This window comes from Bos indicus, chromosome 4, assembly GCF_029378745.1.
Source record: "Bos indicus isolate NIAB-ARS_2022 breed Sahiwal x Tharparkar chromosome 4, NIAB-ARS_B.indTharparkar_mat_pri_1.0, whole genome shotgun sequence".
Classification (NCBI taxonomy): Eukaryota; Metazoa; Chordata; class Mammalia; order Artiodactyla; family Bovidae; genus Bos; species Bos indicus.
In genome coordinates, this window is record NC_091763.1 from 21,096,673 (window position 1) to 21,113,034 (window position 16,362).

A 16,362-nucleotide genomic window follows, 5' to 3' on the forward strand; every position below is an offset into this window, starting at 1 on the left:
GGACTCTCCGGGCAGCTACTGGGGCATGTCCACGTCACCCCGTTACATAAGGGGCCCGCCCGTCCGGAGTCCTCTGAAATCCCTGACCCCGAGTTACCGGCCACCGCCCCGAGGACGCCATAGGATGCCCTGAGGCTAGGCGGCGCAGGGTGGCACCCACCCGAAGATAGCGGCCGGCTGCAGTAAGCTTCTGAAACAGCTGTAGCTCTCAGGGCTGAGACCGGAAACCCTACCACACCCGCCCGCCGCTACCGGTCGGTTTGAACTTGACCCTGTTTTGCCGTTGCTAGGAGACCTGGCTCCGGCGCGCCCCCCACTGGCCCGCGTCCGGGCGAGCACGGGAAGGGGGCGGGGCCCCGGCAGGCGCCGGGGGCGGTCGGCAGAGCACCGTTAGGGCTGCCCGGCGCCGAGCCAGCGCCCCTGGAAGCGGCGTCTCGTCCCCTGCCACCGCCCAGGCCTCGCCGGCGCCCTCCCGCTGGTACCAACGCACTCCCGAGTGGCAGAGAGCCACGCTGGATCCGGACGAGAGAAGGACATTTAGTCAGGTGAGCCGCCACGGGACGGGCAACTGATGTGGCCACGCCCTGCTGAGGGAGACCTGCCGGCCGGGTGCGGAGGGAAACAGACGAGGGGATCGTGCTTCGAGGACAGCGGGCCTTCCCCGGCGGGTGCACCAGGTCGGGATCACTCAAGCCTGGGGACCCGCGAGGCCGTAGGGAGGACCCTCCGGCCAGAGGAGAAGGAGTTAACATGCCGGTGGTGACCGCGGGCCTCGGATGTGAGCACCTCGGCGCGGCGTCCTTGGGCTGAGCTGCAGGTGCTCCCGGGCGGGCGGAGCTAGCGGGGTGGCGGGGCCTCGCTGGCCGGCGAGTCTCTCTTTCCCCTACAGGGGTCGCTCGGCTCCCTCTGCAGGCGCTCTGTTTTCTAACTCGAGGGCAACAGGTGGTGCTTTTGGTCCGAGGGAGAGCCCGACTGCGCCGCGCTGGGAACGGCAGTTACTCTCACCAATTAGGGCGCGGGGGTCGGGCGTGGCGTGGACGCGCTGACGCAGATGACCAATGGGATTCGGGCTAGGGGGTGGGCCGTGAGGGGTGGGCGTGGTCCGAGTCTGGAACCAAGGTTTCTAGTGCTGCAACCGCCAGAGCTCCTTCAGAGCTAAGCTGAACGGACGTGGGGTGTTTGTCCGCCCCAGTGTCGAGAAGCCTACCAATGCTTTCTCATTTGGACCCACGCTCCAATTCAGGAGGTGAGAACATTGTATTTTGGGAGGGAGTGGCGGGCGTAAGATAATAGTGACCTTAGGTATGCTGTTAAGCTTGTGGAATTAGATCCTGAAGATCAGATTATGTGTTAAAATTTTCTGCCAAAAAAAGGCACTTAGTGGTTACTGCGACTTGGACCAGTTGCTGGTAGATTGTCTCCGTATGAGGTCTCTGACATCTAGGGACCCAGAGGAGTAAAGTACATATTACTGTAATTTCAGTGACTGTTAAAGAATTTCAGTGGCAGTGCTTATTCTGTCGTTCGCCTCGGTTTGCGTATGATTTTTATCTCATTTGGTTTGTTTACTGAGGCAACTTTTATTTATCAAGTTCCTCGTGTCGCTTATTTTAGCAGGAAGAGAGAAGAACAGTTGTACATTATTTCACAAGAATAACATTCATTTTCCCTCTCAGCAGTCTGGTAACTGGATCTCCTGGGAAGAGAAGTCCTTAAAGAGTAAGAAGGAAGCATTTTTCAATTTGGAACACTTCTCTGCAACTGGAAATGGGGAATGGACTGTCAGACCAGACTTCTATCCTGTCCAGCCTGCCTTCATTTCAGTCCTTCCACATTGTTATCCTGGGTTTGGACTGTGCAGGAAAGACAACCGTGTTATACAGGCTGCAGTTCAATGAATTTGTAAATACCGTGCCTACCAAAGGATTTAACACGGAAAAAATTAAGGTAACCTTGGGAAATTCTAAAACAGTCACTTTCCACTTCTGGGATGTAGGTGGTCAGGAGAAGTTAAGGCCACTGTGGAAGTCATACACCAGATGCACAGATGGCATTGTGTTTGTCGTGGACTCTGTTGATGTTGAAAGGATGGAAGAAGCTAAAACTGAACTTCATAAAATAACAAGGATATCAGAAAATCAAGGGGTCCCTGTGCTTATAGTTGCTAACAAACAAGACCTGAGGAACTCACTGTCTCTCTCAGAAATTGAGAAATTGTTAGCAATGGGTGAACTGAGCTCGTCAACTCCCTGGCATTTGCAGCCCACCTGTGCAATCATAGGCGATGGACTGAAGGAAGGACTTGAGAAACTACATGATATGATAATTAAAAGAAGAAAAATGTTGCGGCAACAGAAAAAGAAAAGATGAATGGTGATAGCTTTTATATCTGTGTGGAGTAGGTTTTCTCTGGTCTGATTTTGACAAATGGAAGAGTGTCTTCAGCCTGGTCTGCCTGCCTGCCTTCCTGGATGCTGTTAAAGCTTTGTTTTGTTGAACAATCGGATATCCAACTCTGTTGCCTTTTGGAAGATGAGTAAATGCAGTGCTTCTTAAAATGGTCTCTTCTCCCTACCCCACAAATCTTCTGGTACTGCCATTTTGGGAAGCGAAGCAAGGATATAAAATTGACCAGAAAACAGTTGGGGAAATTTGACCTGAAGTTAGTGAAATAAAACTTTGAAGATTGTCTGCCTAGTGTTTTGTGCTTACATCTTTGGGGGGCGGGGGAAGCCTTTGCAAAGAAATTGTATGCAAGGCTTTGTATGTTAAGATAAAGTGCTAATGAAGGGAAATGTTAAAGTAGATTATTATATATACAGTTATATTGATCACATTGGTCCAACCAGTCAGGGACAAGGAGGAAGTGTTGGTTTCTTAAGATTTGGCCAAATGAATCTTGACATTTTCTGGAATTAAATACTGTAATGCTATATGTTAATTCTAGATGATGTTTAAGTTGGTCTGACTTCAAATAATAAAAAGGTATTTAGGGCATATTCAAGTGCATGGGTTAGTTTTTCTGACAAAGCATGTTTTGGTGTATAGTCTTTTACTTTTTAGAAACAGCTATGCATCTTTTTACACGGTCAGGTTTAAAACACCTTTTGGGGGCTTAGGGCTGTTGAAATATTTTGTTGTCAGAATCACTTTCAGTTGAAGAACCTAAAGTAACTCTTTTATATAGTAGATTTGGGCATGTAGACTAATCTTAAATGCATATGATTTGATAATGTATATGGATTTATGAAGAAAGCAATTGATGAATTCAGTCAAGAGGATGTAATTACAATACCTGGTCTCTAAAGTATTCCAGTTGTAAATTATTTGTTTTATTTGCTGGCTAAACACAGATGTGGTTTTTCATATATTTTTGTAGTGTTTTGAGAAGAGCAGAAGCTTTATAAACACCACCTAATGCACTGTGCAGTGAAAATGTAAGCGATATCCTTATGTGCTCTGAGCTTTAATTTTTTTGTTTACAAACTGAACAGTGTTATGCAGGCAGTCTAGTCCTTATTTAAGGTAGAGAGAAATGATACAGTACTGCAGATAAGAATTAACGATTATAGAAAATGAAGGGGAAAGTAGCAAAGCTGTGTTCTGTGAAAATTCACTAGCACTGTTTATGTTGGACTCCAAAAAAATGTTCTAAATTAAAAGGAGGGCAAACCTTTACCTAATTCTTATCTGCAGGTGAAGACTTGCTTCCCATGATGACATGTTAGCAAATCAGCATGATTTCTGTGTGTTAACGCCAACACCTATTTGTTTTGAAGATAACCAAAAGAAATGCACTTTGCTAGCAGGGTTTGGGGTTTTTTGTTGTTGTTGTTGTTACTTTTGCTTTTTTTAAAAAAATGGAGTTTTTGGAAACTTGGTTCTTGTTACACACAAAATGAAGTAGCTTCCTGTGGAGCCTTCACGTGTTAAGTGTATTAATACCTGCACTAGTGACAGTCACTTAGAATGTTTATATTTATAGAAATGTGGATAATAACTACCAATAAACTACTTGAGGCAATAGGAGAAGTGTTTGGCTTTGAGTTTTAATGTATGTATTTACACTCAGTAGTAGTTGAAAACAACTTTGAAAGCTGGGTCACATGGTCCTAAGTCATGTGACACAGGCACTAAGAAGTGGTTTTCCGGGAGAACCTTTTTTATTACCCTCACTCTGTGATATCATGATGTATGCTCTATACATCACTCGATCCAGGATGGATTAGTAAAACTTGCTGAGAGAAAAATCTGAATTAGTTTAGATCCAGGATGGATTAATAAAGCTTGCTGAGAAAAAATCTTTAGGTTTTCAGCCTTCCTGTACGTAGTTCTGTGTAAAATAGTAAAGTTATAACTATCTCTTGAGGATTTAGGTGTTGTTAGTCTTACTTTGCAAGAACTTGATAAGCAAATCTACATTATCTGAGAATTTCATATTTAGTGAACAATAAGAAAAGAGAAAATGGTATGGACACTGTACTAGTTTTTATTTATAAAACACATTTTCAACTAGAAAACTCGTAAAATTTTCCAGTTTGCTAAGTTCAGTTTCTTCACCACCTATTTTAGCTGTTGATAGTGTAGGATAGGATAATAAGGAGTCTTGAAATAAACCCTGAAGAGTTTTGACAATACTTTTATATCTATTTTTTTTAATTAAGGTACACCTTTTCTAAAGTATATTTCTAAAGTATTTCCTTGTATTTGAATTTATTTTATTTAATACCAGATATTAAGATGCAATGGCTAAATTTAATTGCTATCAAAAATGTTTTTAAAAGAAGGTTTTGATACTTAGACTTAATTTTAAGTGCCCATAGTTGCTCTAAATTAGATTATAAACATTTAGAAAAGAAAAAGTTATATGCTTAAATAGCCAGCAAAGATTACTAAGAAGTAATCATGGAAAAATACAACATTAGAAGCCAAAGATGAAGTTATTAGTATAAATATATATATGTATGTATAGAAGGATGATGGTTTCTGAACAGAGGGAAAGGGGGGATATGAAATGTTTTTGTTGGTACAAGGCACTTGACACTTAAAGAATGTTTTATTAATTATTCATGTTGACCTGGAAAGAGGTCTTTAGAGGGTAGAGTGTTGCAGGGTTCTATTTAATAGAATTTCATCGATGATGTAAACAAAATGGCAATAACAAAGATGCAAAAGAATGTTTCTTTAAACTTTTGATGATGTGTAACAGTCAATATTTAGTTAAAAGAACTTGAAATCTTGAGTATACCATCATTTGACGTTGGAATTTTGCATTTAGCATTTAAATGTAGCAGAACATCCTGTGGGAGAAGTGATGTTTGTGCAACATTTAGTGAATATGCTAAGTAGTCACTGAATTATACATCTAAAAATAACTGGAAAATTTTATGTGTATTTTACCACAGTAGGACCTCAGAATATTAAATATGACAGTATCAAAGAATCAGCTTGAATAGAGTGAGAGCATTGTGATTTAGAGACCAGATTCAGTTACAAATTACATGGAAGACAGGGATGTTTAAAGCTTAACATGAACCAATGTACCATGTTAAACTAATCATAAAGTTCATATTAAAATAGGTGACAACCAGAGATAATAATTGGCAACATGCTACAGTTGAAGCATGTGTCAGATTCTGTGAATGTAAGATAGAAATGTAAGAATACCTATCCAGGAGACTAGTTTAGGAGGACTTTAGGTGTACTGTCTAAAAACAGCATACGAGATTTGAGGTTAGATTGGTGTTCGAGTCCTGGCTCTCCCACTGTTACCCAGGTGACCTTCTGGCAAGTTCTTTGAAACTTCTCATGGTGTGAGTTTCTTCCTGGTAAAGACTATTGCATAGAATTTTGAGAAGATTGAATGAAATAATATAAATTATTTAGCACATTACCACCAAGCATTTGATAAGAACTCGATAAATGTTATTAACCAGTACGAATCTGTATATGTTGAGAGACAATGTCCCTGGGATTCTCCAGGCAAGAATACTGGGGTGGGTTGCCATTTCCTTCTCCAGTGCATGAAAGTGAATTCTCTCAGTCGTGTCCAACTTTTCACAACCCCATGGACTGCAGCCTACCAGGCTCCTCCGTCCATGGGATTTCCCAGGCAAGAGTACTGAAGTGGGGTGCCATTGCCTTCTCTGATATAGTTGATAAATTCAAACAATTCCAATACTATAAAATCCAGACCTTTTTAAAAAGCGCTTTTTCAGAAGTGCAATGTCTGGGTTGTAGTAGACATTCAGTAAAACCTTGTTTAATGAACTTTAATTGATGCCAACAAAAACACTGTCTCCTAAGTATCACATCCCACACCTTTTCATATATCCGCATGCATGTAAACAAAAGAAGGGAGCTTTGCTTGTCAACTGTGCTAAATATCTTAAGTGCAGTGGTTGAGGAGAGGTGCTGAGGTTGTTTCATTTCAGTGATGCTCTAGTTTTAAAATAAATCTTTTAACTTTTTATGATGACCAATTTCAAGCTTATGCAAAAGTAGAATACCATAGTGAACACACAGGTATCTCTCAAGGATTACTTTCAGCAATGATCAACTTTTAGTCAGTCTCATTTTGTCTATATTCCCATCCTTCTCTGTCCCCTTTCTTCTCCCCCTACCTCTGTATTATTTTGAAGTGAGTCCTAGATATTCTATTTATAAATATTTTGGTATGTGTCTCTAAAAGATAAGCACCCTTAAAAAAAAACCACAATCTCAATATCAATATCGCATGTTAAAAAAACTAATAATACTGCTTCAGAGTAATCAGATATCTATTCAGTGTTTACATTTCCCTGATTAAAATTTTTAAAAGTTTTTTGCAATCAAGATTCAGTCAGTAATCGTACATGTATTATTGGCTGACATGTCTGTATACATCCCTTCTCTTTTTTCCTGTCCCCCACACCCCATTCTTCCTCTCTTCCTCCCTCTCCCTGTCTCCTTATTCTTTCTGTCCCTGCCCTTCCCCAACCCCCCATTGCAATTTTACTTTTGTATAGTTTCCCACACTGGAGATCTTGCCGAATGCATCTCCCTTTTGGTGTTTAACATGTTCTTTGTATGGACTCGCACTTCTCTTTGTTTCCCCAAGACTACTTTAAAGGTAATATTTTATACTTTCACCCATAGGTAGCATGTCTGTCCCTTTTTGTGCTGGTAGCGGTCATTGATGGAAATTGTCTTAAACAACTACATCTAATAACACTCTCTGATGACAGAAATAATTTGTAGTTGCACTATCCAGTGTGGTAGCCTCTAGCCTCATGTGGTTATTGAATGCTTGAAGTGTGGCTGGTGTGATTGAGGAACATAATTTTTTTTTTAGGATTTTTTTTTTTGATATGGACCATTTTTAGTCTTTATTGGATTTGTTACAGTATTCTTTCTGTTTTATGTTTTGGTTTCTTGACCACAAGGGGTGGGGGAATCTTAGCTCCCTGACCACGGATCAAATCTGCACCCCCTGCATTGGAAGGCAAAGTTTTAACCACGGAACTGCCAGGAAAGTCCTATACTTTTAAATTTTATTAAATTTTAATAGCCCACAGATGAATGTGGCTATTGCATTGGGCAGGACTGGCTGATAAGAAACTTTCTCCCAGCAATGATTTGCTAATCCTGAAGTTTAGTTCTTAAAGAAAAGGCAAGGTGTGTGCGTTAGTGCTCAGTCCTGTCCAATTCTGTGCAACCCCATGGACTGACTGACTGTAGCTGACCAGACTCCTCTGTCAGTGGGATTTCTTGGCAAGAAGCCTGGAGTGGGTTGCCATTTTCTTCTTCAAGGGATCTTGACCCAGGAATTGAACCCACAGCTCCTGAATTGGCAGGTAGATTCTTTACCACCACACCACTTGAGAGGCCCTTGAATATAAGTATAACTTTACCTATTTAAACTTGATGTATTTCAACCCTCTGTAGTTACTATCCCTGTTTATGCTTAAATTGTCCTGTCTTTGGAGAACTGAGTCCTTTGACTTAACCTTAGTAATCTTTAATAATTTCTTTACTTTTTGGTTTTACAAGAAATTTCTGCCTTACCGTTTCTCTAGAATTCCTTGTTTCTTTTAGTGGGAATAAGTATAGAGAGTCCTCTGTATAAACCACTGGGTTTGCATCATTTCTAGGCCTTTTCAGTGAATGGAATAGGACTTTTTTTTTTTTTTTCCAAAAAGATATATCATTAATTCACACTGATAATTTCTGTTCCAAGCTTAAAATTCAAAATGGTAGCATCTTTACCTAATCTCAGTCATACTACTAATCTCTTTTCACTTATGTCCCAAATCCTAGTTACCAGTGATACATGCTTATTTCCTTCCTTTATTCCACTCTAATCTACTACATTTTCAAAATAATAACAATACTAACACAAACAATACAATACTGTAAGTGGTTTAGCAATAGTTATAGTTTCTTTTGTCCTTAGGTTATGAGGGAGCTATAGTAAAAAAATTCTTTTTCATGTTTGGCTACCACTACCTGGTACATGTGTAGGTACATTTGTTTCACAAAATCTTTTATTTGCTTTTAGAAATGTTGACTCTGGCTTACTTCATATATACAACTATTCCCATATATTTAATATATCTGGGAATTCCCTGGCAATCCAATGGTTAGAACTCCATACTTTAATTGCCAAGAGCAAGGGTCCAATCCCTGATTAGGGAACTAAGATCTCACAAGCCACCTGGCACAGCCAAAAAACAAAACAAAACAAAACAAAAAAAAACCACTTGGGATTAAAAATAAGTTACATACCATAGTTTAGAAGCCTCTCTTTTATATATTAAACAACATGAATATTTTCCTCATTCAAGAAAAATGATTTCCTAGGCAATTTTTGTTTTTCAGTTTTAGTTTGAGACATAGTCCAACTCTCACATCCATACATGACAACTGGGAAAACCATAGCCTTGACTAGATGAAACTTTCAGAAACATTTCAGACGAAACATTCAGAAAACTAAGATCATGGCATCCGGTCCCATCACTTCATGGCAAATAGATGGGGTAACAGTGTCAGACTTTATTTTTTGGGCTCCAAAATCACTGCAGATGGTGATTGCAGCCATGAAATTAAAAGACATTTACTCCTTGGAAGGAAAGTTATGACCAACCTAGATAGCATGTTCAAAAGCAGAGACATTACTTTGCCAACAAAGGTCCATCTAGTCAAGGCTATGGTTTTTCCAGTGGTCATGTATGGATGTGAGAGGTGGACTGTGAAGAAAGCTGAGCCCTGAAGTATTGATGCTTTTGAACTGTGGTGTTGGAGAAGACTCTTGAGAGTCCCTTGAACTGCAAGGAGATCCAACCAGTCCATTCTAAAGGAGATCAGTCCTGGGTGTTCATTGGAAGGACTGATGCTAAAGCTGAAACTCCTGTACTTTGGCCACCTCATGCGAAGAGTTGACTCATTGGAAAAGACTCTGATGCTGAGAGGGATTGGGGGCAGGAGGAGAAGGGGACGACAGAGGATGAGATGGCTGGCTGGCATCACTGACTCAATGGACGTGAGTCTGAGTGAACTCCGGGAGTTGGTGATGGACAGGGAGGCTTGGCATGCTGCAGTTCATGGGGTTACAAAGAGTTGGACATGACTGAGCAACTAACTGAACTGGACACAGTCAAAGGCTTTGGCATAGTCAATACAGCAGAAATAGATGTTTTTCTGGAAGCAATTTGATCTCTGGTTCCTCTGCCTCTTCTAAAACCAGCTTGAACATCTGGAAGTTCACGGTTCACGTATTGCTGAAGCCTGGCTTGGAGAATTTTGAGCATTACTTTACTAGCATGTGAGATGAGCGCAATTGTGTGGTACTTTGAGCATTCTTTGGCATTGCCTTTCTTTGGGATTGGAATGAAAACTGACCTTTTCCATTCCTGTGGCCACTGCTGAGTTTTCCAAATTTGCTGGCATATTGAGTGCAGCACTTTTACAGCATCATCTTTTAGGGTTTGAAATACCTCAACTGGAATTCCATTATGTCCACTAGCTTTGCTCATAGTGATGCTTTCTAAGGCCCACTTGACTTCACATTCCAGGATGTCTGGCTCTAGGTGAGGATCACACCATCATGATTATCTGGGTCGTGAAGATCTTTTTTGTATAGTTCTGTGTATACTTGCCGTTTCGTCTTAATATCTTCTGCTTCTGTTAGGTCCATACCATTTCTGTCCTTTATTGAGCTGATCTTTTCATGAAATGTTCCCTTGGTATCTCTAATTTTCTTGAAGAGATCTCTAGTCTTTCCCATTCTATTGTTTTCCTCTATTTCTTTGCACTGATCACTGAAGAAGGCTTTCTTATCTCTCCTTGCTATTCTTTGGAACTCTGCATTCAGATGGTTGTATTCTTCCTTTTCTCCTTTGCCTTTCACTTCTCTTCTTTTGACAGGTCTTTGTAAGGCCTCCTCAGACAGCCATTTTGCTTTTTGCATTTCTTTTTCTTGGGGATGGTCTTGATCCCTGACTCCTGTACAGTGTCATGAACCTCCATCCATAGTTCATCAGGCACTCTGTCTATCAGATCTAGTCCCTTAAATCTATTTCTCACTTCCACTGTATAATCATAAAGAATTTGATTTAGGTCATACCTGAAAGGTCTAGTGGTTTTCCCTACTTTCTTCAATTTAAGTCTGAATTTCTCAATAAGGAGTTCATGATCTGAACCACAGTCAGCTCCCAGTCTTGTTTTTGCTGACTGTATAGAGCTCCTTCATCTTTGGCTGCAGAGAATATAATCAGTCTAATTTTGGTATTGACCATCTTTTGATGTCCATGTGTAGAGACTTCTCTTGTGTTGTGGAAGAGGATGTTTGCTATGACCAGTGCGTTTTCTTGGCAAAGTCTATTAGTCTTTTCCTTGCTTCATTCTGTACTCCAAGGCCAAATTTGCCTGTTGCTCCAGGTGTTTCTTGACTTCCTACTTTTGCATTCCAGTCCCCTATAATGAAAAGGACATCTTTTTTGTGTGTTAGTTCTAAAAGGTCTTGTAGGTCTTCACAGAACCATTCAACTTCAGCTTCTCCAACATTACTGATCAGGACATAGACTTGGATTAGGGTGATATTGAATGGCTTGCCTTGGAAATGAACAGAGATCATTCTGTCGTTTTTGAGATTGCATCCAAGTCCTGCTTTTCGGACTCTTTTGTTGACTATGATGGCCACTCCATTTCTTCTAAGGAATTCTTGCCCACAGTAGTAGATATAATGGTTGTCTGAGTTAAATTCACCCATTCCAGTCCATTTTAGTTCTCTGATTCCTAAAATGTTGACGTTCACTCTTGCCATCTCCTGTTTGGCCACTTCCAATTTGCTTTGGTTCATGGACCTGACATTCCAGGTTTCTATGCAATATTGCTCTTCACAGCATTGGACCTTGCTTCCATCACCAGTCACATCCACAGCTGGGTGTTGTGTTTGCTTTGGCTCCGTCTCTTCATTCTTTCTGGAGTTATTTCTCCATTGGTCTCCAGTAGCATATGGGCACCTACCGACCTGAGGTGTTCATCCTTCAGTGTCCTATCTTTTTGCCTTTTCATATGTTAATGGGGTTCTCAAGGCAAGAATACTGAAGTTGTTTGCCATTCCCTTCTCCATCACTATCTGTAATCTGTCATCTATCTATAGATGCCCTGAAGTGGATCAAAGACAAAATGGAATTCCCTAGAATAACAGTTTTCCACACTGGACTTCAGATTGGCTTAAGGATCATATTAATATCCCTAGAGTCTGCCTCAGACATTGTGAATCAAATCTCTTGGGGATGAAGCCAATAATTTATATTCTATCTCTTCCTAGGTTTTTAACACACTTAGATCAGCCAGATTTGGAAACCATTGCTTTATTGGACATGACAGAGGGATAGTTCTTACAGTGGTGGGAATAAAAGAATCATAAATAGAACTGGCCTAGTAGGGATTTACCTGGTTACCTTTGATCCCTTTTCCTCTATGTGGTAAAATTTTTTTCATTGTTTGACATTGATGTCTCACTAACTAAACTGAGAAACTGTCTGACCCAGGAATGTTTTACATCAGATGGCTTAGGGAAAATTAGAGAGCTCAGGGAAAAGGAATGAGTACTTTTCTTTCTTGTGAACTTGCATATACTTTATGCTAAGTGGCATAAAATGTTTTAGAAGTTCTTAGGGAGTTCTGCTCATCTCACAAAAGATAGAGACCGCTTAGAGATTTAGAGAAGTACTAAGTAGTGTCTATAGTGTTGCTTTTCTGTAATCCTTTTGGGAATCTTGAGTTATCACGATCATAGCCAGTTATTTTGGGACTAACAGGTATGATAAGGAAATATCAAAGGCGTATAATAGGAGCAACACCTGAAGAAAATGGGCAATGCCAAATGGATTATACTAAATCCTTTACACATGTGATTATTTAAATAAATAAAGCACTTTCATTCTTTCCGTTTGGTAGACAAAGATGGTCCTTCTTGGTCAATCTGTCAACAACTTCTCAGGCTAAAAATTGGTGCTTGTTTTAAATTTTACAGGGTGAGTTTAAACCATGGTCTTGACATTATATATCTGCTGTGTGTCTGAATGCAAGTTACTTCATTTCTCTGAGCTGCACAGCCTTCTCACCTTTACACGGTGATATCCTGTACTACAAAGTAGGTCCCCTAGGACAGGGAATTTCTCCATTGTTATATCTTTAGCCCTTGAAACACCCCAGGGCACATGCACATGCTAAACACTCACATATGTACATCATTTACAAATGAATGAAGCATCAGAAATTAGTTAGCAATATAAATATAAAATGTGAAAAGTGCTATGAAGGAAACGAAAAGCTGAGGAGTAGAAAACCATGTGACTGACTTCCTTTTTATAAAGTACTTGAAGATTTTTCAGATCTATCTAAAGAGCTATGGGAAGACTAGAGGGAAAAGCATTGCAGGCAGAGGGAACAGTATATGCAAAGGACATGACATGAAAAATCACTTAGTGTATTTGAGAACTGAGTGTAAACTAGTATGGTGAGAACTAGTGAGAAAGGAAAGAATGGCAGGATGTGAAGCTGAAAGATCAGGAGAAGACATTTATCCACAATGCTCAGTTGCTCAGTCGTGTCTGACTCTTCATGACCCTATGGACTATAACTTGCCAGGCTCCTCTGTCTATGGGATTCTCCAGGCAGAAATACTGGAGTGGACTGCCATTCTCTTCTCTAGGGGATCTTCCTGACCCAGGGATCAAACCCAGGTCTCCTACATCACATGCAAATTCTGTAACTGTTTGAGCCACCAGGGAAGCCCAAGTGATGTCTTGAATGAGAGTACTTAGTTTGCTTTTATTTACTCTTTATGTACATAATTGCAAATTACTGCAGTACTCTTGCCTGGAACATCCCATGGGTGGAGGAGCCTGATGGGCTATAGTCCATGGGGTCGCTAAGAGTCAGACACGACTGAGCAACTTCACTTTCACTTTTCACTTTCATGCATTGGAGAAGGAAATGGCAACCCACTCTAGTGTTCTTGCCTGGAGAATCCCAGGGATGGGGGAGCCTGGTGGGCTGCTGTCTATGGGGTCGCACAGAATCGGACATGACTGAAGCTACTTAGCAGCAGCAGCAGCAGCTGCCTTTAAATCTACTATATTTTTGCATTTGTTTGACTATTTCTGTTTCCTTTTAATATCCTTTCCCCCCTTCTTTTCAAGCATTTTTATTACTTTTCCCCTCTATGAACTTTGTTACAAATTCTTCTACTATTCTTTTTGTAATTACCGTAATTACCACATGCATCCTTGATTTACTGAAGCCTAAAATAAGTTATGACCAACCTAGATAGCATATTGAAAAGCAGAGACATTACTTTGCCAACAAAGGTCCATCTAGTCAAGGCTATGGTTTTTCCTGTGGTCATGTATGGATGTGAGAGTTGGACTGTGAAGAAAGCTGAGTGCTGAAGAATTGATGCTTTTGAACTGTGGTATTGGAGAAGACTCTTGAGAGTCCCTTGGACTGCAAGGAGATCCAACCAGTCCATTCTAAAGGAGATCAGTCCTGGGTGTTCTTTGGAAGGACTGATGCTAAATCTGAAACTCCAGTACTTTGGCCACCTCATGCAAAGAGTTGACTCATTGGAAAAGACTCTGGTGCTGGGAAGGATTGGTGGCAGGAGGAGAAGGGCGACAGAGGATGAGATGGCTGGATAGCATCACCGACTCGATGGACATGGGTTTGGGTGAACTCCGGGAGTTGGTGATGGACAGGGAGGCCCGGCGTGCTGCAGTTCATGGGGTTGCAAAGAGTGGGACACGACTGAGCGACTGAACTGAACTGAAAATAAATTAGTACTTCTGCCAATTCCACTTTTTGGATAATACAAACAAAACATTTCTTAAATTAAAAAAAATTTTTTCTTAACTTATTAAATTGGAGTATAGCCGATTAACAATGTTTTGTTAGTTTCAGGTAAACAGTGAAGGGGACTCAGCCATACAAGTACATGTATCCATTCTCCCCCAAACTCCCCTGCCCTCCAGGCTGCCAGGTAACATTGAGCAGAGTTCCATGTGCCATATAGTAGTTCCTTCTTGTTTAAAAGATAGAACACTCTTAACTATATTTACTCCCCTTGTGGTATGTGTGTTATTGTTGTGTATTTTAGTTCTGCATCTTTAAGAACCTCCAAGTACCTATTTGTTGCATATTTTTTCTTTTTTGCTCTCCATTTTCTATTAAATCTCTTGAGATATAATTTGGGATCGTTTCCTTCTGCCTGAAGAACTTCCTTTAATATTTTCTCGAGTATGATCTGCTGTTAGCAAATCCATCCATTTTTGGTTTCTGAAGATACTTATTTTTCTTTTGTTAAAGGACATTTTGATTGTGTGATAGAATTTTAGGTTGGCAGTTTTGGGTTTGAGTTTGTTTGGGTTTTTTTTGTTACTTTAAATCAAGTCATTCTATTGTCTTCTTGCTTACATTGTTCTTGTTGGGAGGTTAGCTCTTAGTATAATTTTTGCTTTTTATTGAAAGTGTATGTCTTATTCTCTGCATGCAAGATTTTTTTTGTTTGTTTGTTTAATTTTTGCAGTTTGACAGTGTGCCCAGGGAGGGTTTTCTTATATCTCTTTTGCTTGGGAATTGTAGAGCTTCTAGAATATATGGCTTGAAGTGCCTGTCAGGTATTAATTACACCAACATTTGGTTATCTGGGAGGCTGTTTGTCTTCTGTTTTTTTAATCACATTTTGTATTTAATTTAATATCTTACATATTTCTGGTTTTATTCTGACTGACTACCATACATTATAAATACAGTTTCAGTGTTTTTGCAGCTCCAAGAAAATTTACTTCTGTTACTGGCAATTAACAGAATTTAGATTATCTCTCTGGGTTTCCTTTTCCTTTTGGGTCCCTCCCCCAAATCCTCAGTGTCTTTGTAACTCTCTGATCCTTTCAAATAGATTTAAAAACAAAAGTTGTCTAGCTTTTCTAGTTTCTCTTGGATGGAAGTTTGGTCTGAAGAGAAGTAAAAACTACTAATTTTATTATAGAAGCTATAGAAAAATACTACAGTTTTAACAATTGACATAAATCTGATTGCTATTTTAAGATGATCTTAAATAAGTTATTTCTTTTGTCATCTCTCCTCATAAAATGTCTTCTAAGGTGGCTTTTTCTCCATTTCCACTGTTACCATTCTGATCTGAATTCTGTCTAGTTACTGGCTTCAAGTATTGCTTCAATCTCACTTTCTTAGTCCCTGTGCGCCTCCATGTGCATGCTCAGTTGTGTGTGACTCTTTGTGACCCCATTGACTATGGCCACCAGGCTCCACTGTCCTTGGACTTCTCCAGGCAAGCATACTGGAGTGGGTTGCCATTCCTGCTCCGGGGGATCTTCCCAACCCAAGAATCAAACCCACGTCTCTTGCGTCTCCTGCATTGGCAGGTAGATTCTTAGTCCCTGAAGGCCCTCTAACATATTAATGTTAGGTTCTTTTTCTCAAGATCTTATTTCTTTTAGGCCTAGATTTGGAACTTAAAATTAGCTATGTAATCCTTTAAATAAATAATTTCATTGCACAGTTTATAGAGGAGCCAGTCAGCATGAAATGGTTGAGGAACTTGCTCAAGGTCACATGGAGCTACATGTTGAATCTAGACCTCTTGAATTTCCAAAAGTAGATCCATCATTTTATGTTATAGAGATTTATTCTAACCAGACTATATTTGCTATATATGCACACCAGTATTTATATCCTGTTACTGCTACATATAAAACTTAATTTAATTATAAATGATTAAAAGTTAAAACTTTTATTATTATTCATACTCTTTGATGTCAAAGTTGCTTGAGCTGAACTTTTTTTTCAGAGATG

At 40.1% G+C, this 16,362-nt stretch overlaps 1 protein-coding gene across 5 annotated transcripts; it reads left to right on the top strand.

The window, feature by feature from the left end:
* The first annotated feature begins 405 nt into the window (after positions 1–405).
* On the top strand, positions 406–2,689 carry ARL4A (ARF like GTPase 4A). Of its 5 annotated transcripts, none has more exons than XM_019958471.2 (2): positions 406–545; positions 1,677–2,689. In XM_019958471.2, the coding sequence occupies exon 2, from the start codon at positions 1,768–1,770 to the stop codon at positions 2,368–2,370; it is 603 nt and encodes a 200-aa protein (XP_019814030.1). In that variant the 5' UTR covers positions 406–545; positions 1,677–1,767; the 3' UTR covers positions 2,371–2,689. The 5 variants fall into 5 exon arrangements, with proteins under 5 accessions (XP_019814030.1, XP_019814032.1, XP_019814027.1 ...); XM_019958473.2 differs by having other exon boundaries at positions 1,680–2,689; XM_019958468.2 differs by lacking the exon at positions 406–545 and adding an exon at positions 1,090–1,246.
* Positions 2,690–16,362: the final 13,673 nt, after the last annotated feature.